The 26770-nt window shown below is 36.4% G+C and overlaps 1 protein-coding gene across 1 annotated transcript; it reads left to right on the top strand.

Annotated features, from left to right (window-relative positions):
* Positions 1–513: 513 nt before the first annotated feature.
* LOC132550765 (motile sperm domain-containing protein 1-like) lies at positions 514–26285 on the top strand. The gene is made up of 7 exons (XM_060214854.1): positions 514–661; positions 3046–3232; positions 3568–3643; positions 5804–5898; positions 8593–8727; positions 10865–11035; positions 24366–26285. The coding sequence occupies exons 2-7, from the start codon at positions 3088–3090 to the stop codon at positions 24395–24397; spliced, it is 654 nt and encodes a 217-aa protein (XP_060070837.1). The 5' UTR covers positions 514–661; positions 3046–3087; the 3' UTR covers positions 24398–26285.
* Positions 26286–26770: the final 485 nt, after the last annotated feature.

Here is a 26770-nt window from a genome sequence, read left to right on the forward strand (position 1 = left end):
TTCAGTTGTATATCCTTGCAATAGTTATTGGTCCTAAATAAGCAGCACAGAACGATTACTTGTGTGGCTAGCTTTCATTGCGGTGACTGGTCCATACTCCGTATTAAAGTCATATTTCATTGGATGATTCTCCCATAGTGTGCCCGACCTGTTACAAACTGATGCACGTTTGCAGCTGTTGTTATGTGCGGATCTGGTAGGATTTTCCATACATCAGCTACTCTAAAGGTAAAGCTGTACTCCGATCTAATAATATATTGAGACAAATGCACTCATCAAACATTTATAAACCCTCAAAACATAAACACACACTTTCATTTTTTGATTGAAAACATATCACGCAATGTGACACATTTGTATTTGATTTGTTCGAACGTCTGCAGCACGAGTTCGGGTTCAGTCTACAATTTTTGACCCGACAATTAAACTATCTTCGCCAAGCGTCCAGAAGATCTCGATCATTGCCTGACGAAGCAGACAACACAAAATCCTGTGACGTCTTTCTCAAAACATAACAGAAAGGGCAAAGAAACAGCTGATTTAAGTTTCCATATTTAGATCTTGTGCCATATCCTTTTGTTTTTGAAGGTTGAGTGAATGATCAGAATCATAAGGGTTTCCAGAAATCACTGGATTCTCCGTGGTTTAATGCGAAACACAGGTGTGTAACTTGATGAGAAAACACGTCTGCATTTATCGACTTGTTTACTTTGTAGATCTTCAGCACGGGACGTCACTGGACGTAAACAATGCAGATTAGTCACCAATGAGTAAGGGAATGCTTACTTAGAAGAAAGTAATTGCTTCATAGCAACGTTTTGCTAATTCTTAACTCAAGTAACATTGATAAAAAATGTATGGTAATCAGGTTACAGATGGACATGATGAATTACTGATTAGTTATACCCAGATCCGCACGTGTATTGTAAATGTCATATCATTTTGTGTTACACCAGTGTGTTCAAGACTTTTTAGAGTACATGGATGATAACATTAAGTAGGTGGTCAAGGGCCACTGGCCCTTGTGCGAGCCACAGGCTCGCGGGGGAAAGTACGAGAGGGTGTATTGAAAATGAGGAAGCTCTGCGATGCATTTTAAGACAATTTTTTGATGAAACAACACAATGTTACGAACCACTCTGGTTTTGTCTAAGCAGCCATCCTCACTATGATTCTATTACGCCACTGCCTAATGGTACAATATTGCCAGTACAGTTTTTGGGGTTGTGGTGACCGAATGGGTAAGGTGTCTGTCCCTTCACCTCTGGGCTATGGGTTCAGTTGCCATGTATGTACTGGCCACTGGTCAGTGGGTTCAGTTGCGAAGTATGTACTGGCCACTGGTCAGTGGGTTCAGTTGCCAAGTATGTAGTGGCCATTGGTCAGTGGGTTCAGTTGCCAGGGATGTACTGGCCACTGGTCAGTGGGTTCAGTTGCCAGGGATGTACTGGCCACTGGTCAGTGGGTTTAGTTGCCAAGTACTAGCACTTCCTTAAGTGTCCCTGGCTGTAAATTCGTTAATGGACAGTCGGTATGTTGTCTTGCCTTATTATTTTTGCAGAACGATCTGAAGTCTTGATATTCCAATCTGAAACAAGTTTTTTTGAAATGATAATGATGTGATATTATCTTTAAAATCCAGGGGATCTATTACATATATATACTGGAGCACACATGTAAGTTTTGAAATCTCTCCACACAACGTTGTTGTTTTTTAGATTCAGGTTTTGAAAGAATATGTAGAGAAATGATACAAAGCTGTATAACAGGTTTTCTGTTTTACTCGAGATCCTGAAGTCTGATGGTTTGTACACTGTATGACAGGTTTTCTGTTTTACTCTAGATCCTGAAGTGTGACGAATGGTATGACAGGTTTTCTGTTTTACTCTAGATCCTGAAGTCTGATGGTTTGTACACTGTATGACAGGTTTTCTGTTTTACTCTAGATCCTGAAGTGTGACGAGTGGTATGACAGGTTTTCTGTTTTACTCTAGATCCTGAAGTGTGACTGAAGTGATGGTATGACAGGTTTTCTGGTAGATCCTGAAGTGACAGATCCTGAAGTGTGATGGATGACAGATTTTCTGTTTTACTCTAGATCCTGAAGTGTGACGAGTGGTATGACAGGTTTTCTGTTTTACTCTAGATCCTGAAGTGTGACGAGTGGTATGACAGGTTTTCTGTTTTACTCTAGATCCTGAAGTGTGATGGGTGGTATGACAGGTTTTCTGTTTTACTCTAGATCCTGAAGTGTGACGAGTGGTATGACAGGTTTTCTGTTTTACTCTAGATCCTGAAGTGTGATGGTTGGTACACTGTATGACAGGTTTTCTGTTTTACTCTAGATCCTGAAGTGTGACGAGTGGTATGACAGATTTTCTGTTTTACTCTAGATCCTGAAGTGTGACGAGTGGTATGACAGGTTTTCTGTTTTACTCTAGATCCTGAAGTGTGACGAGTGGTATGACAGGTTTTCTGTTTTACTCTAGATCTTGAAGTCTGATGGTTGGTACACTGTATGACAGGTTTTCTGTTTTACTCTAGATCCTGAAGTGTGACGGGTGGTATGACAGGTTTTCTGTTTTACTCTAGATCCTGAAGTGTGATGGTTGGTACACTGTATGACAGGTTTTCTGTTTTACTCTAGATCCTGAAGTGTGATGGTTGGTACACTGTATGACAGGTTTTCTGTTTTACTCTAGATCCTGAAGTGTGACGAGTGGTATGACAGATTTTCTGTTTTACTCTAGATCCTGAAGTCTGATGGTTGGTATGACAGGTTTTCTGTTTTACTCTAGATCCTGAAGTGTGACGAGTGGTATGACAGGTTTTCTGTTTTACTCTAGATCCTGAAGTGTGACGAGTGTTATGACAGGTTTTCTGTTTTACTCTAGATCCTGAAGTGTGATGGGTGGTATGACAGGTTTTCTGTTTTACTCTAGATCCTGAAGTGTGATGGTTGGTATGACAGATTTTCTGTTTTACTCTAGATCCTGAAGTCTGATGGTTGGTACACTGTATGACAGGTTTTCTGTTTTACTTTAGATCCTGAAGTCTGACGGGTGGTATGAGAGAGGAAGAAGATCAATGTTTAACCAATCACAGTTGGTGGATGGGAAGCTGCCGGTGTTTGTGTTTCCATCTTCTCTGACATTTTATTCAGATGACCAGTCCACACACAAGCAGGTCCTTACTCTGTACAATCCATACGACTTTCCACTCAGATTTAAAGGTACAAAATTTTACAAAATTTCATCTCTATTCATATGTGTGAAAACATACAGGTAAATCATATATATAATGAAAGGACATTTGTATATATATTATAAGCTTTTTAACAAACATGCATACCTGGAAGATTTTATTTTGCCTATTTAGCAGAATGTTGACCTTATCATTAATAGAAACTTTGCATTTTTCAGGTAGATTATAATATATTACATATTATATTATCAAGCTTTCATACATTAATTACATAACTTGGGTACAGATTATTTTTCTTTTTTACTCTTTAGTAGATGACCTGATTAAATGACAGTCATTAAATTTTTAATTGAATGTTTACAGTACTATGTACCACTCCAAGAAAATACACAGTGGTGGAGGCCGAGGGCACAATCAAGGAGAAATGTTGTTGTGATATGTAAGTATAGATCTCATGGAAGAGACAAGTGAGATGGGGATACATCTTTTTAATCACAACCGCACTGGACACTCATGTTTGCTGCATTTTATCACAAAATTCTAAATAACACTGACCCAAGTCCCAAATTCAAACCATTAATATACAAGACAACAGGAAAGATTCTTTCCTGAAGGTCTAGAGAGAGAAAACTTAGTTAGTTCCAATGAGGCAGGGTATCTCTATTAATGATTCCTTCCGGTACTGTGCCATTTTTTCCTGAAAGAACTTCCTGAAATGACACTAATTTTCAAAGCAATTCCAAAAGAGTAAGAGTTTGTCTTTCAATGGTAGCATAACACTAGCAGTGGTACTATATATTTACCAGGCTGTGTGATTAGTCATAGAAATTTATAGTTATCACTGTATGTGATGGTTGTAGTTTTTTATGTTTGCTAAAATGTCTAGGACAAGACTTGGTGTATATCTGGATTTCCTAAACTGATGTTTTAAGCACCTGTTCTGATCCAGTCTAATGTCATAGAAACACCCTGTTTCAGTTCTGTCCTGATCTAGGTCTGGTGTCATAGAAACACCCTGTCTCTGTTCTGATCCAGTCTAGTGTCATAGAAACACCCTGTTTCAGTTCTGTCCTGATCTAGTACTTGTGTCATAGAAACACCCTGTCTCTGTTCTGTCCTGATCTAGGACTTGTGCCATAGAAACACCCAGTCTCTGTTCTGTCCTGATCTAGGACTGGTGTCATAGAAACACCCTGTCTGTGTTCTGTCCTGATCTAGGACTGGTGTCATAGAAACACCCTGTCTCTGTTCTGTCCTGATCCAGGACTGGTGTCATAGAAACACCCTGTCTCTGTTCTGTCCTGATCTAGAACTGGTGCCGTAGAAACACCCTGTCTCTGTTCTGTCCTGATCCAGGACTGGTGTCATAGAAACACCCTGTTTCAGTTCTGTCCTGATCTAGGACTGGTGTCATAGAAACACCCTGTCTCTGTTCTGTCCTGATCCAGGACTGTTGTCATAGAAACACCCTGTCTCTGTTCTGTCCTGATCTAGGACTGGTGCTGTAGAAACACCCTGTCTCTGTTCTGTCCTGATCCAGGACTGGTGTCATAGAAACACCCTGTCTCTGTTCTGTGCTGATCCAGGACTGTTGTCATAGAAACACCCTGTCTCTGTTCTGTCCTGATCCAGGACTGGTGTCATAGAAACACCCTGTCTCTGTTCTGTGCTGATCCAGGACTGTTGTCATAGAAACACCCTGTCTCTGTTCTGTGCTGATCCAGGACTGTTGTCATAGAAACACCCTGTCTCTGTTCTGTGCTGATCCAGGACTGTTGTCATAGAAACACCCTGTCTGTGTTCTGTCCTGATCCACGACTGGTGTCATAGAAACACCCTGTCTCTGTTCTGTCCTGATCTAGGACTGGTGCCGTAGAAACATCCAGCCTCTTTTCTGTCCTGACCCCAGACTTATGTCATTTAACCACTCTATGTGTGGAATGACATATAATACACATGTGTGTAATGACATAATGCACATGTGTAGAATGATAAATAATACACATGTGTAGAATTATATATAATACACATATGTGGAATGGTATATAGTACACATGTGAGAAATGACATATAATACACATGTGTGGAATGGTATATAGTACACATGTGAGAAATGACATATAATACACATGTGAAATGACATATAATACACACGTGTGGAATGACAATGCACATGTGTAGAATGATATATAATACACATGTGTGGAATGATATATAATACACATGTGTGGAATGACATATAATACACATGTGTGGTATGATATATAATACACATGTGTGGAATGACAAGATACACATGTGTGGAATGATATATAATACACAGGTGTGTAATGATATATAATACACATGTTTGGAATGACATATAATACACAGGTGTGGAATGATCTGTAATACACATGTTAGAATGATATGTAATACACATATATGAGGAATGATATGTAATACACATGTGAGGAAATACATATAATACACATGTGTTGAATGACATGTTATATATAAGTGAGAAATGACATGTATTACACATGTGTGGATAAATAGACAATATGTTTAAGAGCACATTGTTTGGGTTTCACATTAGATGATTTGTTTTATGTTTCAGTGTGATACGACATATAGATATATGTATCAACAATGAAGGTATCAAGGATAAGTTCAGGATTCAGGTTGTAGAACATGGACAGAAAAAAATACTTGGTAAGTTTCTGTTTGGAATTTCTTCCTGTTCATCAGGATGTTTTATCCAACATTCAATACATGGAATACTACAACATACATAGCAAAGTTTACAGTGATCTACATTTTCCCCTGTCCTCACTAACATGTGTCCTACATTCTACCCTGCTTTAGTGAAGACTTGGTTTACTTTTTGTTCCCAGAAGAATTGACAAAATCATCAATTAGGGGACGTTGTGCCTCCACCCTCCCCTGAAGAATTGACAAAATCATCAATTAGGGGACGTTGTGCCTCCACCCTCCCCTGAAGAATTGACAAAATCATCAATTAGGGGACGTTGTGCTTCCACCCTCCCCTGAAGAATTGACAAAATCATCAATTAGGGGACGTTGTGCCTCCACCCTCCCCTGAAGAATTGACAAAATCATCAATTAGGGGACGTTGTGCCTCCACCCTCCCCTGAAGAATTGACAAAATCATCAATTAGGGGACGTTGTGCCTCCACCCTCCCCGGAAGAATTGACAAAATCATCAATTAGGGGACGTTGTGCCTCCACCCTCCCCTGAAGAATTGACAAAATCATCAATTAGGGGACGTTGTGCCTCCACCCTCCCCTGAAGAATTGACAAAATCATCAATTAGGGGACGTTGTGCCTCCACCCTCCCCTGAAGAATTGACAAAATCATCAATTAGGGGACGTTGTGCCTCCACCCTCCCCTGAAGAATTGACAAAATCATCAATTAGGGGACGTTGTGCCTCCACCCTCCCCTGAAGAATTGACAAAATCATCAATTAGGGGACGTTGTGCCTCCACCCTCCCCGGAAGAATTGACAAAATCATCAATTAGGGGACGTTGTGCCTCCACCCTCCCCGGAAGAATTGACAAAATCATCAATTAGGGGACGTTGTGCCTCCACCCTCCCCTGAAGAATTGACAAAATCATCAATTAGGGGACGTTGTGCCTCCACCCTCCCCGGAAGAATTGACAAAATCATCAATTAGGGGACGTTGTGCCTCCACCCTCCCCGGAAGAATTGACAAAATCATCAATTAGGGGACGTTGTGCCTCCACCCTCCCCGGAAGAATTGACAAAATCATCAATTAGGGTACGTTGTGCCTCCACCCTCCCCTGAAGAATTGACAAAATCATCAATTAGGGGACGTTGTGCCTCCACCCTCCCCGGAAGAATTGACAAAATCATCAATTAGGGGACGCTGTGCCTCCACTCTCCCCGGAAGAATTGACAAAATCATCAATTAGGGGACGTTGTGCCTCCACCCTCCCCGGAAGAATTGACAAAATCATCAATTAGGGGACATTGTGCCTCCACCCTCCCAGGAAGAATTGACAAAATCATCAATTAGGGGACATTGTGCCTCCACCCTCCCCTGAAGAATTGACAAAATCATCAATTAGGGGACGTTGTGCCTCCACCCTCCCCGGAAGAATTGACAAAATCATCAATTAGGGGACGTTGTGCCTCCACCCTCCCCGGAAGAATTGACAAAATCATCAATTAGGGGACGTTGTGCCTCCACCCTCCCCTGAAGAATTGACAAAATCATCAATTAGGGGACGTTGTGCCTCCACCCTCCCCGGAAGAATTGACAAAATCATCAATTAGGGGACACTGTGCCTCCACCCTCCCCGGAAGAATTGACAAAATCATCAATTAGGGGACGTTGTGCCTCCACCCTCCCCGGAAGAATTGACAAAATCATCAATTAGGGGACATTGTGCCTCCACCCTCCCCGGAAGAATTGACAAAATCATCAATTAGGGGACATTGTGCCTCCACCCTCCCAGGAAGAATTGACAAAATCATCAATTAGGGGACGTTGTGCCTTAACCCAACCCCCCCCCCCCCGTGATCTGATCTGTTGTTGTTGTTCGTTTCACATGGTGTTTCACGATTGTCACAGTTTGAATTAGTTCACAGAGATTGAATTTCTCTTTTGTCTGTTATCCATGTAAACGGTTATATTAATTAAGATTAAAATTTTCTGTAAAAGTGTTTGCAGGGTTTTTAGATTACCTTTCCAACCTATGGTGTTTACATGTCACATTTAATTCAATATTCATGGGCCTGTTCCTATTATCATGATTTTCCTGCAAGAAGTCGTCAACTGACAGACAAACTTGTAACAGAAGGGTTCAAAAGATGCAGGTTGATTATGGGGAAGTTTTACGTCCGTCATAGTGATCTCATTTAGAAATATTCTATTTCTTTGTGTGACATGAAGCTGGACGTATTTGCTGCTCATTAGCTTGCTTGTTGGCTCCGTTGTATACCTTGTTCTCATTTGAGAACATGACATTACGTACTTGGATTGACCAAGGTGTACATGACAGATGTCATTGTTGAAGCAGAACACCTGGTTTTATTCTCCTTGTACAAACATCTCCGTGTAAATCTTTCTTTTGTTCCTATTTTGCTCTTGTTTTATGGAAGTTGAGTTTGAAGTATGATTATGTTGCCATGTTGGTATCTTCTTGATGTTTTTTCAGAATAGTGTTGTTTTCAGTGACCACGAATATAGCAAAATTAAATATCTTAGAAATAGATCACTGAGTATACAGTATTCTCTAGACTCTAATGAGATAACTTACTGCACATAAACCATTCATTCTTTGTTAAAGGTTCTTAACGATTTTTTTTGTCTTTTCACATTCTAAATGATGAGATGATATTGATCTGTAATTGTAGGAAGAAAGGAGGTGATATCAGTCCTGTTACCAAAAAAGGAAAGTTCACCTCCAAGTTTAGAAGATACCTTTATGTCAATGCCTGTACCAGGACGAGGAAAGGACACCATCCAGCCTCCGAGCTCCTCTCGTCAAGGTAATCTTATATACAGTTTTTATTTCCTATGTAGTTCCATTGTTTTATAAAATGACTTGTTTCCACCTGCCATTCTATAAAATCACATCATTAGATTCCATCAGCCATTAATGTAAACTCTGAGTAGGAAAAATGTCCTTACTGTAAAGTTCACTAGTGTATTAGGAAAAAATTCCCTTACTGTGAAGTTCACCAGTGTATTAGGAAAAAATTCCCTTACTGTGAAGTTCACCATTGTATAAGGAAAAAATTCCCTTCCTGTGAAGTTCAACAGTGTATTAGGAAAAAATTCCCTTGCTGTAAAATTCACCAGTGTATTAGGAAAAAATTCCCTTACTGTGAAGTTCACCAGTGTATTAGGAAAAAATTCCCTTGCTGTAAAATTCACCAGTGTATTAAGAAAAATATCCCTTACTGTGAAGTTCACCAGTGTATTAGGAAAAAATTCCCTTGCTGTAAAATTCACCAGTGTATTAAGAAAAATATCCCTTACTGTGAAGTTCATTGTATAAGGAAAAACCATTGAAGTTAGTGTAAGGAAAAAATTCCCTTGCTGTAAAATTCACCAGTGTATTAGGAAAAATGTCCTTACTGTAAAGTTCACTAGTGTATTAGGAAAAATATCCCTTACTGTGAAGTTCACCAGTGTATTAGGAAAAAATTCCCTTACTGTGAAGTTCACCATTGTATAAGGAAAAATTTCCCTTACTGTGAAGTTCACCATTGTATAAGGAAAAATTTCCCTTCCTGTGAAGTTCAACAGTGTATTAGGAAAAAATTCCCTTGCTGTAAAATTCACCAGTGTATTAAGAAAAATATCCCTTACTGTGAAGTTCACCAGTGTATTAGGAAAAAATTCCCTTACTGTGAAGTTCACCAGTGTTTTAACATTTTACTCTAAACAGGAAACAACAAACGTGTGACATTGAGATGTAGTTGTTTCTATGTAATTTCGTTGGAAGCTAGCTATATATAGGGTAAGTCCAATGGTACATGTATAACAATTAATCCCCTGAAATCGTAAAAATAGGCCTCTAATATCTGAACAGTTCCTTGGCATTATTTACCATTTCAAACAGATATTGGATTTCTGTTTCCTACTTTGTGTGAATTTACATTATGTGGTGTTGGCCTGGTTACCTTGTAACCATAGAAATATACTGGGACAGGGTTAATGTTGTAATTCACGGATATCAGTAAGTAAAGTACATAGCACTGTATATACAAATGTGTACATTTATTAAACCTTATTAAATTAATCAGTGGTGTCATACTAACTTGCTGTTTAGTCTGTTTAACTCAATGAAGCCATTACTGTAGAAACAAATGGTCCTTTATCCATTAAGAAGTACAGGAGAGGTGTTTCTTAGATATACGACATGTAGGAAACCCTCAGTCCCTAGTTGTGCCTAATCAGCTTTGAGTTTTATCATTGAAACAAAATGGCAGATAGCTGGGTGGCCATCTTGGAGTTTGATAGTTGAAGTTTGTTACCACTATTTCTTGAGAAGTATTGAAGGGATTTCTCTGAACTTATTTGTATGTTCCGGATGGTCTCTAATTTTGAACGTTTGATTTAAGTACTGATCAGTAAAACAAAATGGTAGACAGGCAGCCATCTTGGGTTTTGACAGTTAAAGATTTATCGCTTTTTCAAGCAAAGTACTGGGGGATATTAAATAAAATTTCAGTTTATGTTCCCCATGGTCCCTTGTTGTATTGAGACCATTTTGGACTTTAAAAGTTGAGGTTTGTTCATGCTATTTCTCAACAAGTTTTATTAGATCTTTGATTTCATAATTAGGAGAAAAAAAAGAAAGAAAGGATGAAGTAAAGAAAGATTAGCCTTGCATAGAAATAATAAAATTAATTCTTTAATTGTGCCAGAACCCCTCTGTGATCTTTTGTTAAGTGAAGTTTTATACCTTTTTGTAATCAAATTGGGCCATCTTTATTTTGGAAACCTACTTATAAAGATTAAAGGATTTATCATCATGAGAATTTACCTAACAGGGTTATTTAAGGACAGGATCAGAACTTTTATACATGTAGATTAAAGTGTCATTACAAACAATAGACATGTATCTCTTTATCTTGTTATCTGTGTACTGACGATGTATGATGGTTAATGTTTTAGGGCCTGTAGGAAATGTACGAGGTGGAGGTCCCAGTCTCATCATCCTTCTGGCTGCAGTATCCTGTATCCTGGCTCTAATGATGCCTACTCAGGGTATGGACAGTGAAACAAGCCTCCCAGAATATCTCCACCTGTCTATTCATCAGAAGCTTATAGCAGCTTATATACTAGGTAGGTATCTACTAAATCTTACACTATCCGAACATCTTTATCATCAGTTATAAATGTTTTGTTTCCAGGCACAAGATCACTGACTGGCAGCCATCTTGGACTTTCTCATTCACAAAATGTTATTGCTGTTTTTTTAAAAAGAAGAGCTGGTTGGGTCGTTTTCAAATCTCATGTGTAGAATTCCCATTTTTGTTATTTTTGCAGATTTAGTTTCAAGATGGATTAGAAAAATGAAATGTTTTTCATGGGGATATCAAGACAAGAAAAATAAAAAGATTTGGGGACAAATGTTTAGGAAGAGTATGGGTACAAAAGTTTAGGAAGAGTGTGGGTACAAATGTTTAGGAAGAATGTGGGTACAAATGTTTTGGAAGAGTGTGGGTACAAATGTTTAGGAAGAAGGAGGAGTGTGGGTACAAATGTTTAGGAAGAAGGAAGAGTAGGGGTACAAATGTTTAGGAAGAGTATGGGTACAAATGTTTAGGAAGAGTAGGATTACAAATGTTTAGGAAGAGTATGGGTACAAATGTTTAGGAAGAGTATGGGTACAAATGTTTAGGAAGAGTAGGATTACAAATGTTTAGGAAGAGTATGGGTACAAATGTTTAGGAAGAGTATGGGTACAAATGTTTAGGAAGAGTAGGATTACAAATGTTTAGGAAGAGTATGGGTACAAATGTTTAGGAAGAGTATGGGTACAAATGTTTAGGAAGAGTAGGATTACAAATGTTTAGGAAGAGTATGGGTACAAATGTTTAGGAAGAGTATGGGTACAAATGTTTAGGAAGAGTATGGGTACAAATGTTTAGGAAGAGTATGGGTACAAATGTTTAGGAAGAGTAGGATTACAAATGTTTAGGAAGAGTAGGGGTACAAATGTTTAGGAAGAGTAGGGGTACAAATGTTTAGGAAGAGTAGGATTACAAATGTTTAGGAAGAGTATGGGTACAAATGTTTAGGAAGAGTATGGGTACAAATGTTTAGGAAGAGTATGGGTACAAATGTTTAGGAAGAGTAGGATTACAAATGTTTAGGAAGAGTATGGGTACAAATGTTTAGGAAGAGTATGGGTACAAATGTTTAGGAAGAGTAGGATTACAAATGTTTAGGAAGAGTATGGGTACAAATGTTTAGGAAGAGTATGGGTACAAATGTTTAGGAAGAGTAGGATTACAAATGTTTAGGAAGAGTATGGGTACAAATGTTTAGGAAGAGTGTGGGTACAAATGTTTAGGAAGAAGGAAGAGTATGGGTACAAATGTTTAGGAAGAGTAGGATTACAAATGTTTAGGAAGAGTATGGGTACAAATGTTTAGGAAGAGTGTGGGTACAAATGTTTAGGAAGAGTGTGGGTACAAAAGTTTAGGAAGAGTAGGGGTACAAATGTTTAGGAAGAGTATGGGTACAAATGTTTAGGAAGTGTAGGGGTACAAATGTTTAGGAAGAGTATGGGTACAAATGTTCAGGAAGAGTGTGGGTACAAATGTTTAGGAAGAGTATGGGTACAAATGTTTAGGAAGAGTGTGGGTACAAATGTTTAGGAAGAGTGTGGGTACAAATGTTTAGGAAGAAGGAAGAGTATGGGTACAAATGTTTAGGAAGAGTATGGGTACAAATGTTTAGGAAGAGTATGGGTACAAATGTTTAGGAAGTGTAGGGGTACAAATGTTTAGGAAGAGTGTGGGTACAAATGTTTAGGAAGAGTAAGGGTACAAATGTTTAGGAAGAGTATGGGTACAAATGTTTAGGAAGAGTATGGGTACAAATGTTTAGGAAGAGTATGGGTACAAATGTTTAGGAAGAAGGAAGAGTATGGGTGCAAAAGTTTAGGAAGAGTATGGGTACAAATGTTTAGGAAGAGTATGGGTACAAATGTTTAGGAAGAGTGTGGGTACAAATGTTTAGGAAGAGTATGGGTACAAATGTTTAGGAAGAGTATGGGTACAAATGTTTAGGAAGAGTAGGGGTACAAATGTTAAGGAAGAGTAGGGGTACAAATGTTTAGGAAGAGTGTGGGTACAAATGTTTAGGAAGAAGGAAGAGTAGGGGTACAAATGTTTAGGAAGAGTATGGGTACAAATGTTTAGGAAGAGTATGGGTACAAATGTTTAGGAAGAGTAGGGGTACAAATGTTAAGGAAGAGTAGGGGTACAAATGTTAAGGAAGAAGGAAGAGTAGGGGTACAAATGTTTAGGAAGAGTAGGGGTACAAATGTTAAGGAAGAAGGAAGAGTAGGGGTACAAATGTTTAGGAAGAGTAGGGGTACAAATGTTAAGGAAGAGTAGGGGTACAAATGTTTAGGAAGAAGGAAGAGTAGGGGTACAAATGTTTAGGAAGAGTATGGGTACAAATGTTTAGGAAGAGTATGGGTACAAATGTTTAGGAAGAGTGTGGGTACAAATGTTTAGGAAGAGTATGGGTACAAATGTTTAGGAAGAGTATGGGTACAAATGTTTAGGAAGAGTAGGGGTACAAATGTTAAGGAAGAAGGAAGTGTAGGGGTACAAATGTTAAGGAAGAGTAGGGGTACAAATGTTTAGGAAGAGTAGGGGTACAAATGTTTAGGAAGAGTATGGGTACAAATGTTTAGGAAGAGTATGGGTACAAATGTTTAGGAAGAGTATGGGTACAAATGTTTAGGAAGAGTAGGGGTACAAATGTTTAGGAAGAGTAGGGGTACAAATGTTTAGGAAGAAGGAAGAGTATGGGTGCAAAAGTTTAGGAAGAGTATGGGTACAAATGTTTAGGAAGAGTGTGGGTACAAATGTTTAGGAAGAGTGTGGGTACAAATGATTAGGAAGTGTAGGGTTACAAATGTTTAGGAAGTGTAGGGTTACAAATGTTTAGGAAGTGTAGGGGTACAAATGTTTAGGAAGTGTAGGGGTACAAATGTTTAGGAAGTGTAGGGGTACAAATGATTAGGAAGTGTAGGGTTACAAATGTTTAGGAAGAGTAGGGGTACAAATGTTTAGGAAGTGTAGGGGTACAAATGATTAGGAAGTGTAGGGGTACAAATGTTTAGGAAGAGTAGGGGTACAAATGTTTAGGAAGTGTAGGGGTACAAATGATTAGGAAGTGTAGGGGTACAAATGTTTAGGAAGAGTAGAGGTACAAAAGTTTAGGAAGAGTGTGGGTACAAAAGTTTAGGAAGAGTGTGGGTACAAATGTTTAGGAAGTGTAGGGGTACAAATGTTTAGGAAGAGTAGGGGTACAAATGTTTAGGAAGAAGGAAGAGTATGGGTGCAAAAGTTTAGGAAGAGTATGGGTACAATGTTTAGGAAGAGTATGGGTACAAATGTTTAGGAAGTGTAGGGGTACAAATGATTAGGAAGTGTAGGGTTACAAATGTTTAGGAAGTGTAGGGGTACAAATGTTTAGGAAGTGTAGGGGTACAAATGTTTAGGAAGTGTAGGGGTACAAATTGAGGAGTTAATTGTTGTTCTCAGATGAATATTTTCACATCTAACATCAATAATGTCCCTGTAGCATTCTAGTATATTGTTATGATTAAGATACAGAATTAGAAACATTTAGGTGGGTCTATATTAACAAGACACAGTACAAAGCGTCTGGTCAAAGTCTGTTGTGTTATGTCAGACCTTGTACTTGATTTCATTGTTGTAGTAAATACACCCTTAACAAGATGGCTTTTCCCTTAAAACACTACTCCTGCTTAATTCCTTCATAGATTTCAACCAAATATGGCCTGAGACACAATTGTTGGTGGGGGATCATTTCTTAAATTCAGAAATTAGATGCAACTCCAAGGGACCAGTGGATGGGACTCAAAGGGTAGTTTGATAATAATTTGCTTCAAAATGCTACTCTTCCTTAATGCTTGAATGGATTCAATTCAAATTTGTCTGTAAAATCAATCAGGGCTGGCAAATAATTTAGATTGAAAGATCTAGATCTAGAGTTATCTCCCATTATATACACTTAACAGTTGTTGGTAGCCTTGCATAAGGTAAGGTTTGTTTGTAGTGCAATCTACTGATCAAGCTACAAATATGTAGTTGTAAAATCTGGGCCATGAACTACAATGTAGATACTGATTCTCATAAAGAAGGTAATTGGTGTATTTTTTCTCATTGGAGACAATTGGCGTGTCATCTTCTCTAGAGAGTCAGAGTACCAACATAACATTATCCCTGACTGTCCCCTTTCTTTCTACTGACTCATTAATTTTTTTCAACATTTTGGAAAAAAAAAGAAATACTCAGAAATTTTCATAATGATTTTGCTCATTTTTTTGTTAGCAGAGAATCCTGTGGACTGTGGCAAATTCACAAAATACACAATAAATGGTAAAATCAAAAGTGGATATCAGACAAACCAACAGATAAAGAGAAATCAAAATGAAAAACATCCTGAACTTTCACAAAATCAAACGATTTGATCAGGAATTCTGTACAAGTAACAATCTCTAATACATCTTTTCTTAAAGCCGACAATGTCAGTCAAAACAATTTCATGCTGAGATAAAAAACACATTTTTAGAATGTTTTGAAGACCTCCCCTCTAAGCTAATGATATCTTCTGGTCATTGAATATAAGGAAGTGGCAGACATTTTAGTCCAAGCCTTGCTGTGTATGGGCATCCCAGGCCATGAAAGGCCTCGACCTGTCAAACCCGTTATCATAATTTCATTGATGGCGCAAAGCGACTAATAGGTACGTTGCTTGAGAGCATTTACTCACTTCCAGTCTAATTCCACGTGACAAAACAACCTTAAAATGGATGTTGAACACATATCAAATGACAAACAGACACTATATTAGCTAACTAACAGAAATACACATTTATTTACATTGCATTTTACACACTTGAACTGTACTTTTTGGAAGAAACAACACTCAACATATCAACAAATGAATAACTACATCAAACCCTACCTTGTTTGTCCAGATTACAGACATATATTCTTGTGTTGTAAGCTTTCAGAAAAAAAGTTCACTTGTCAAATTTTACACAATCTACAGCAATTCACTACTTTACACGGGTTTTACTAGTCAAGCATTTTTACACAAACAAGGTTGAGAAAACATAAATAAATAATAGATGTATGTTATACAGCATTTTTCAAACATTTCAGTGATGGTAAAATTGGTTGTGTCTAGAGTTTAGAACATATGAACATGTTTCGGGATATATGCAATAGGCTGCAGGGAGTTTGTTGTGTTTTCGGTTTTATTGTATTTTTTAAAAATACATTTTTGGATAGCTGAGATGTACTGATCATCTTCATGCAACTTAAAATTCCTTGGGTGAGTGCACTCTTTTTGGGTGAAACACATGTGTAAGAGTATAATATGCAAGTGAGATTCACTTTGGGCAGTCGATGTTGAAATGATATCCAGTTTGATAGATTGCAAGCCTTTTATACTCTATGATACCCATACATGTTTCCAAGCAGTGTCTGGACTCAAATGTTGACCACTTCCAGAGATTCAATGACCAGAAGATATTATCATAGGGAGCATCTCCGATGCAGTTGGGAAACAGAAACTTCTTTTTTTATCTCAAAATGAATTCTTTTTAACTTGCATTGTCAGCTTCAATGTGATAACTCTATATCTCTTTGACAGATATTGACCAAACTTTTAATTGTTTATTTTTGTTTTTCCTTTTTATTTTGTACATTTTGATGGGGGATTGGTGGGGGATTGGTGGGGGATTGGGGTATACTGGAATCGCCTTGTCTGTCTGTCTGTCTGTCTATACAGGAAAAAATGAAACAGGATAGACATTTGCACAGATTGTTATATTCAACATGATCAATATCTCATAATACACTCAAAGGTGTAAAGGAATCTGTATATTAAACTACAGAAAGTTGTGCTCACTTGTTGTGCAGCCAGACATGGGATGACACTTTATGTGTTAACCACTATGAAAAGGTGAATCGTTTCCATAATTTGTTTTGTCCTTCAAAGGTCAAAGTCTCAAACTTAGGTCTTAATTCTTTGTACCCTTTATGTTGAACTACAAAAAGTTGTGTCTACTCCTGGTCTTCGTTTTGCAATAGCAGGGCCCTTAGAGATGACTTCCATCTCAGTATTATCTGAATTCTAACTCTATTTCATCTGACCTCTGTATGGCAACATGGACTTAATACCATATAAAAATTAATTGATACAGTACTGTTTCCACTCTCTCTGTTGCATTATGGGAAATAAATCAGGGTTGGTCAATACTTTTCAATGACCTTGAACTTCACATTTCAATGACCTTGAACTGTATGACACTGACACTACATCATCAAAAATCTTCTAAGGTAGATATTCATCAATGAATGTTGGTCTGATTGTATTTATTGTCAATATGAATGCAGTGACAGATAGAATGACATTAGATGTATTTACCTTTGGATAAAGGTCTTATTACAAATTGTTATCCTGATGTTTTGTTTACATACTGGAAAAGCTTTCTGAAATCAAAATCAGTAAAATGATTAATGTAATGCTGTAATGCATGTTATCTGAGGCGAACTCCAAAGTGTTGACGTAACATCGGTCAACATGGCGCCAGAAAGGTTCTCAATGTATGTTATTGTTCTTTGGCTCAGACTGCATCTGTACTCCTGCGAAAATATTCCAGTTTAACACTGAGTTAATTGGAGATCATCATGCGAAATATAAATCTAGAAGGATTTATGTACAGGATCAGGTTCATTGTTCACTGCTGATCTTACAAGTATACAAAGTAACATATGGGAGGGTCTGTATCAGTAACATATGGGAGGGTCTGTATCAGTAACATATGGGAGGGTCTGTATCAGTAACATATGGGAGGGTCTGTATCAGTAACATATGGGAGGGTCTGTATCAGTAACATATGGGTAGATCTGTATCAGTAACATATGGGAGGGTCTGTATCAGTAACATATGGGAGGGTCTGTATCAGTAACATATGGGAGGGTCTGTATCAGTAACATATGGGTAGATCTGTATCAGTAACATATGGGAGAGTCTGTATCAGTAACATATGGGAGGGTCTGTATCAGTAACATATGGGAGGGTCTGTATCAGTAACATATGGGAGGATCTATATCAGTAACATATGGGAGGGTCTGTATCAGTATACATAATAACATATGGGAGGATCTATATCAGTAACATATGGGTAGATCTGTATCAGTAACATATGGGAGGGTCTGTATCAGTAACATATGGGAGGGTCTGTATCAGTATACATAATAACATATGGGAGGATCTATATCAGTAACATATGGGTAGATCTGTATCAGTAACATATGGGAGGGTCTGTATCAGTAACATATGGGTAGATCTGTATCAGTAACATATGGGAGGATCTATATCAGTAACATATGGGAGGGTCTGTATCAGTATACATAATAGCATATGGGAGGATCTATATCAGTAACATATGGGTAGATCTGTATCAGTAACATATGGGAGGGTCTGTATCAGTAACATATGGGAGGATCTATATCAGTAACATATGGGAGGGTCTGTATCAGTAACATATGGGAGGATCTATATCAGTAACATATGGGAGGGTCTGTATCAGTAACATATGGGTAGATCAGTAGTACACTAAGAATGTTTCTTGGTGCTCGGCTGCAACATGTCTGTTATTTACATGCAGGAATATACCGGCACATGTTTAAGGATCTATCATCACATTAAACATAGTTGATTGGTTGATCGTAGGATATGCTGTAACAGTCACAAAGGACATAATGTTATCGGCTGAGGCAGGTTATACGAGGGTTTGTGGGTTTCATAACTCCAGCACACGTCTGTCATATATCATTCATGAAGGGAAAGTGTTTTATTGATTCTACAGACTTGTACCAAACTTAATGATGGTAAACCAACAACTCCAGTGGAAATCTAAACAGCAGTGATATACATAGAAATAGTGGGCAAGCAATTTATTTATTAATTTATTTGAAATGTGCAAAAAGATATTGCTTTCATTTGTTCTTTGATTTGTGATGAAATTGAAATAAAAATTAATGAAAATTTCTAAATTAAGTTTCAGGTAGTATTCTGACTGTATGGCATACTTATAAGTGTAACTTGATCAAAATACTGCTTTTTGCAGCAATCCCAGGTTTCAATTGATCTTAATGTGTTTTTCCTTCAAATTCAATATATTAAAGAAATCTCTGAAAAAAAAATTATGTTACACTACACTGAAAGTATTTCATTAATTGAGTACAATAAAAAAAGAAGGGGGTGGGGGGCAAAGGGAAATAACTCCTAGAAAATGTCAACAATTTGTAACAGCTGTCAAATGATGAAACCTTGTCTTACTTCTGACCAGTGGACTTTTACAAATTTACTTATGTTTAGTAGCACTGTGATATCTTCATTTACAAAAATGTGTCAGAGGACCAAAAAATTTATGAAAAGATATCTTGCAATAAAAACAAATTATTTAGAAAAAACATTTGAGGGGCTACTGGTAAACTTAGCCTGTCCATTTCTATTTTCTGTTAAAGAAAACTCAGCAAATAATTTTCATTGCCATTGAGATAAGACCATCTCTACAATTAAATGCTTATAGTGACAATACACCTTAAATGTTGTCTTTCTTAATTGCAGCATAAATATAGGATCTTAATTGAGTTTTCGAATTCTTTGAAGTTTTCATTTCATGGTGTGTTAACTTTTTCTTTTAAAGAAGATAACTTGAGTAAGTAGGAACATAATTTAATTAAACTTAGTATGCAGCCTTCAATACGACCTCGGATGTATTAGACAATTGGACCAATTTGATTTTATTTTGTAGAGTTATGGCCCTTTGCAGTTTTATTATTATTGAACATGGTGGACATGATAACGTGAGTGAATGTGAACAAGTTTTAATGAAACTTTGTATGCAGCCTTATACAAATGAGGTCTTTAGTAAATTACAGAGTTATGGCACTTTGCAGTTTTATTATTATTGAACATGGTGGACATGATAACGTGAGTGAATGTGAACAAGTTTTAATGAAACTTTGTATGCAGCCTTATACAAATGGGGTCTTTAGTAAATTACAGAGTTATGGCCCTTTGCATCCAGAGTTTGGTTGAGATTAGTTAGGTGACCATTTAGGCTCATGGGCTTCATGTGATCATTAAAAAGGAAGATACAATTAAAATAAGATTTGTTTTACCATAAAACTTGCTATTGATTTTGATGTAACATTTTGCTGTGAGGATATTCTAGCCTAGAGCTGTAGTGAATTAGATCTGTGGTTTGATATTAATACAGAATCAATAAATCAGGTGTTGATGTTTTCAATTTGTTTGAAATATTGATACTTCAGAAGCTTCTGCTTAATAAATTATACTCTACCCATGGTATAATTATTTTTTCAGCATTCCTGAATAGTGTTCAACCTAATAAGAGAGCTTCAGAGAGGAACTGCAAGATAACAACAATCCCAAAGTTTTGCTTCAGTTGTCATTTAAACAAAAAATGAAATGCACTGAATTTGGTGCAATGAAATTTAAGTACATTAATACTTTTTTGTGTAATTAGCACAGTGGTTCAGGAGCGTGTTCTCATTCATTTTTATATAATCAAGCAGTTATAACTATAAAACAACAAGAAAATACCAACGTTTCAACATAATTAAAATCCAAACTCAAAGTCAAGTAAACTACAGCACAACGTGAAGAAAAAGGTTAACACTGGTGTTCCTAAAGAGAAAGCGTCTTGTGAATTGTTTAGGGTATCATGACAATATAATGTGTGTTGTCATACAGAATTTTAGGATATGTGACAGTAAAATGTGTCATGTTGGATCTTGTAATCCATTAGGATATGTGACAGTAAATGTCCATGTTGATCTGTAATCATGTGACAGTAAAATTCCAATCCTGTAATCCATTAGGATATGTGACAGTAAAATGTCCATGTTGGATCCTGTAATCCATTAGGATATGTGACAGTAAAATGTCCATGTTGGATCCTGTAATCCATTAGGATATGTGACAGTAAAATGTCCATGTTGGATCCTGTAATACATTAGGATATGTGACAGTAAAATGTCCATGTTGGATCCTGTAATCCATTAGGATATGTGACAGTAAAATGTCCATGTTGGATCCTGTAATCCATTAGGATATGTGACAGTAAAATGTCCATGTTGGATCCTGTAATACATTAGGATATGTGACAGTAAAATGTCCATGTTGGATCCTGTAATCCATTAGGATATGTGACAGTAAAATGTCCATGTTGGATCCTGTAATCCATTAGGATATGTGACAGTAAAATGTCCATGTTGGATCCTGTAATCCATTAGGATATGTGACAGTAAAATGTCCATGTTGTGATCTTGTAATCCATTAGGGTATGTGACAGTAAAATGTCCATGTTGGATCCTGTAATCCATTAGGGTATGTGACAGTAAAATGTCCATGTTGGATCCTGTAATCCATTAGGGTATGTGACAGTAAAATGTCCACGTTGGATCCTGTAATCCATTAGGATATGTGACAGTAAAATGTCCACGTTGTGATCTTGTAATCCACGTTGTGATCTTGTAATCCATTAGGGTATTTGACAGTAAAATGTCCATGTTGGATCCTGTAATACATTAGGATATGTGACAGTAAAATGTCCATGTTGGATCCTGTAATCCATTAGGATATGTGACAGTAAAATGTCCATGTTGGATCCTGTAATCCATTAGGGTATGTGACAGTAAAATGTCCATGTTGGATCCTGTAATCCATTAGGGTATGTGACAGTAAAATGTCCATGTTGGATCCTGTAATCCATTAGGATATGTGACAGTATAGTTATAGACATGTCCACGTCCGACTCTGATTAGAATTTTGTGTTTATCCTGGTTGTATTGAATTCCAGGAGGTTGTTACTATAACAACTATGGTAATTGTATTATGCCTGCCTTTACAATCGGCCAATTAATGTCTGTTTGGATGGAAACAATAATACAACACACACCTAGTTATGTTCTGTCAATGTCTGTACACAGGCGGAATAGATTGTGTGTTTTATGAAGTGTGGGGCGACATAGGAAGTTGAATTTAGATAGAGGTGAAGGGGTCTCATTTAGCTAGAGAAAATTGAACTTCTTTAGAGGATATACACTCTTTAGCTAAATACATGTAAAAATATTGTTTCAGTGTAATTTTTCTAATATCTTCAAATTGAATGCAATACATTATGCATCAACCATTCATTTTTCACTAAAACAACAGAATTTGTGTAAAGGTTTTTAATTCATTGATATTTCAACACACTCAGTTTGAAATGAATTTCCAGCAAACTTGATAATTTCTAATTCTGTAAATTTGTGTCTGTAGCACATTATGTCCTGTCCCATTCAGTGAATAGTACTTTCATTCGTAATGCTGCTAGATGAAAATTACACACATTCAATGTTCAACAATATTATCATGATTTTCATTGGGAACTGTACATATATTCTCCACTTTGTCCTTCTGTCTTTCTGTCTGTTCTTTTATGCTTGCATTTTAAACTAAGGTAATTAAACTAGGTGCGTACATTGGTCATACTAAGACGAAGTGCAGTGTACCAAAGTCAAGGCTCACAAGTTATTGCCCTTTGTTAAAATTTTCTGTCCAAGCATAAATTTGCTAACACATCATCAATCATCATGTTAAGTGGTGTAAACATTGGTCATACTAAGATGATATGCAGTGTGCAAAATCTAGGGTCTGGAACCCCTTAGTTACAGAGTTATTTCCCTTTGTTAAGATTTTATGTCCATAGCCTATTCTTGCTGTCATGCAAACTAGAGTAATGAAACTTGGTGTATACATTGATCATGCAAAAAGAATGTACAGTGTACCAAAGATATGGCCTGAAACCCATCAATTGTAGAATTATTTACTTTTGTTAAAGTATTGCATCCAATTCAGTTGTTTTTGGGGAGTCTTTGTAAGTTTCAGTAGTACACTTGTACTTCAGGGGTTAAGTTAATCAGTAAAAATTTGAACCATGAAAAATGGCCAAAAAACCTTCGTGCTTTTATTGTGGCGGGACGAGCTCAATTCTAAGTGTTCTCAAGAACTTTTCGTGTCTCATAAGAAGAGGAACATGCATAACATTTTTGACTACTTCTAGAAAACCCCTGGTTCTTCTCCTGATTAATAATGTCAATATTATGAGGTCGGCAATATGTGCTTTCTGGATAAATGTGTAGCAAATACAACAATGACATCTGTTAACAGAATGTTAATTCAAACTCATATTCAATGAAACTAGGTGAAATTTCACTAAAAAGATTTACACAAAGACTCCTTAAAATGTACTGGGAGAGTCAGACCAGGTGTTTTGGAAGGGCTTCATGGACAGCACCTACCATGTAAATAAAAACCAAAGCAAACAACAGAGCCAGGCACACATATGAGCACTACTTCATGTTGCACAAGGAATCGAAATCATTATGATCTTCCCCATAATCTTCTTCAAATCATGAAGGTGTCCAGGCTGTCTGACTGATATTTTAGGTTTATTTGGTGACTGTTGAGATGTGAGTGATACTTGTAATTGAATACTTTTGATGTTAATGCATTATGGGTAAATACATATTGCATTATGGGAAACCCTTATTGCATTGTGGGTAATACATATTGCATTTTGGGAAACCCTTATTGCATTGTGGGTAACACATATTGCATTGTGGGTAACACATATGTAGATGATGAAGTAACCTAATAATGAGAGTACTTAAAACTGCTGACATTGATGCTTGTGTAATTCCTGAACATAACACTTGTCTATGAAAATGTACTAATGCAAATATAATCTGTTGGAAATATCTACACAAGTTTATAGTAGAATCATTCATAATACAACAAAATAGCCTTAGTTGGACTTTCAGGAAGGACAGTTTGGCTCATTTTGATAAATTAAACAACAAAGGGATGCAAAGTTTGAAGCATTCAAATCACGTAACACTTAACCAACATAGGAAGATTTATGACAATATAATGGAGAAAAGATTGTCTCACTATTATCACCACTCTTTCAGATATACATACAAATGTATAGGTGTCCAAAATCCTATTCATTGAGTGTATTTACAACAAATTTTCTGAGCATCGATAGTCTATTATCTTTTTATCATGTGATACAAAAATCCAAATTGTCCAAAAAGCCTTCTATACAATATGAAGTTTGCTGAATTCTACTCCTCATAGTTTGTGATGGAGGTCAGTCTGTTTGTGATCTGTGACATTTATTACCAGATGAGCCTCGCAGGCCCATTGGACTTCCTGTCCTTGATTAAATTTTATACAAATTATTTAACTTAATTTATGAATCAAAGTTTGCTGTGTCTATATTAATTAGTTTTCCTTGTCTTTTCAGGTTTGGTCACTATGGTGGTCCTACAATCATGATTATCACCCTAACGACCTGAGGAGGGTACCATCAACCTTTGTTTTATCCTTTTTTTCACAGCTTTAGCATCAAATGTATGAAAAACCTTCAAAATGTGAATGTCAACTACACAAATTTTTGTATAGGAATGATCATAGAGGACGATTGAGGATGTTGACGAGTACCAGTAGGGTAAATCTGATACAATTGTAAACATTACTACACTTTCTCTACAACTATCTGATATAGAAAACAAGAGATTTCCTTTCTATTCCCTAATACCAAAATTGCAAATTTCTCCTTTTCAACTTTCAGGACAAGCAGATTTGATAAATCTGGGCTAGTGAAAGTACATCATCAGTACTTAATTTCAAATACGTTTAATTACCTGCAGGCCTTAGCTGTTAAGATACTCATTATAAGAAAATATACAATGCTGTTGACCTTTGAACCTCATGAACCATTCACAATTTCCATTGGTATAGCTAAACTTTGTCTAGGTATTTATAGTTTTTACTCGAGAATGAATATTTAATTTTTTGTTCTGGATGTAAAGATGATAAGTATAATTTGATAAAGATTTCAGGCTCAAGTAGATAAGTAGATACCAAATGTGATATAAAAACATGAAATTCCTTGATAAAGTTAGTCTAGAAGGAGATAGCCGGATCTTTTTATATAACTCTCTGAGGATTTCAGTTTGGAAAAAGAATTTTCTCAGCAATATTGAAAATAATATGTCGATTGCTTTGATGTTATAGAACACATTTATGTATTAGATTTGAATAGTAATTGATAATCATCAATATAAAAAAAAAACCAAAATAAAGTAGAAAAGTGGTAGATTCCAGGGTCAGTAATGTAGATAGAACAGGACAAACACTGTGGTGGAGTGCCAGAAAAAAAAATGTAGGAAAATAATCTTAATTAAGAATTATGCAAGTATAGGAACTGGAAGGGAGGGCATGGTACATAGGAACAAGATTTGGTAACAAGGGACATATTTGGTCAGCCATCTGTCTGATCATATTCAGCTTTACCACCCACAGTCCCATTATAACTAACTATAATTGATCAAGTTCCACTAAAACTCTTGTCAAGATTGTTCACACTGTACACATAAAGAGAAAAAAAAGTATCAATAGATTTGAACTTTCCGGATTATTTGTAAATAATGACTTTGCCATATTGTTACAACTGTAATCGTATGTGTATGTTCTTTTTTATGTAAAAATATTCCGGTGATAAATCCCCCATTTTGCTACCGGGAGCAGACTGCTTGATTCTTGTGAGTTTTCATATACCAGTATTTTGTCATATATCATAAACAATTCATGTTGTCCGGCATTTCCTCTTATCACATACTTTATACAGAAGCCAAGAAGGACCGATTAGTCAAGTTAGATATTCAGTATAAAATTGATTGAATTTTGAATTTGACCTTCATGAATGTTATATTTTCAGTTATAATCCCCTAGAAGATAAAATGAGTCTATTTATAGTATAACAAGAGCTGACTAACTCTACGTAGCATCTTGACTATGGCTATTTTTAGATTGGACAACATTTTTATTTTATCACACATATCTTGCAGATTTACATTTCATTACAAAAAAATGAATAAAAAGAAAATCAAAAACAGTTTTTTCTTCAAAATGTTAACAACAACACCAAGATTTACTGAAATGTTAACAACAACACCAAGATTTATTGAAATGTTAACAACAACACCAAGATTTACTGAAATGTTAACAACACCAAGATTTATTGAAATGTTAACAAAAACACCAAGATTTATTGAAATGTTAACAAATACACACAAGATTTACTGAAATGTTAACAAATACACCAAGATTTACTGAAATGTTAACAACAACACCAAGATTTATTGAAATGTTAACAACAACACCAAGATTTACAGAAATGTTAACAACAACACCAAGATTTACTGAAATGTTTAACTGAAATGTTAACAAATACACCAAGATTTACTGAAATGTTAACAACAACACCAAGATTTATTGAAATGTTAACAACAACACCAAGATTTACTGAAATGTTAACAACAACACCAAGATTTACTGAAATGTTAACAAAAACACCAAGATTTATTGAAATGTTAACAACAACACCAAGATTTACTGAAATATTAACAACAACACCAAGATTTATTGAAATGTTAACAAAAACACCAAGATTTATTGAAATATTAACAACAACACCAAGATTTATTGAAATGTTAACAACAACACCAAGATTTACTGAAATGTTAACAACAACACCAAGATTTACTGAAATGTTAACAAAAACACCAAGATTTACTGAAATGTTAACAACAACACCAAGATTTACTGAAATGTTAACAACAACACCAAGATTTACTGAAATGTTAA

This window comes from Ylistrum balloti, unplaced genomic scaffold, assembly GCF_031769215.1.
Source record: "Ylistrum balloti isolate Yb309-2 unplaced genomic scaffold, AGI_CSIRO_Ybal_v1 Utg370146, whole genome shotgun sequence".
Taxonomy (NCBI): Eukaryota; Metazoa; Mollusca; class Bivalvia; order Pectinida; family Pectinidae; genus Ylistrum; species Ylistrum balloti.

Bases quoted from the DNA above. Each gene is read 5' to 3' on its own strand.
- LOC132550765 (XM_060214854.1), top strand. From the start codon at position 3,088: ATGTTTAACCAATCACAGTTGGTGGATGGGAAGCTGCCGGTGTTTGTG. The intron at 3,644-5,803 runs GTAAGTATAGAT...TTTATGTTTCAG, and splicing joins GAGAAATGTTGTTGTGATAT to TGTGATACGACATATAGATA. The intron at 5,899-8,592 runs GTAAGTTTCTGT...CTGTAATTGTAG, and splicing joins TGGACAGAAAAAAATACTTG to GAAGAAAGGAGGTGATATCA.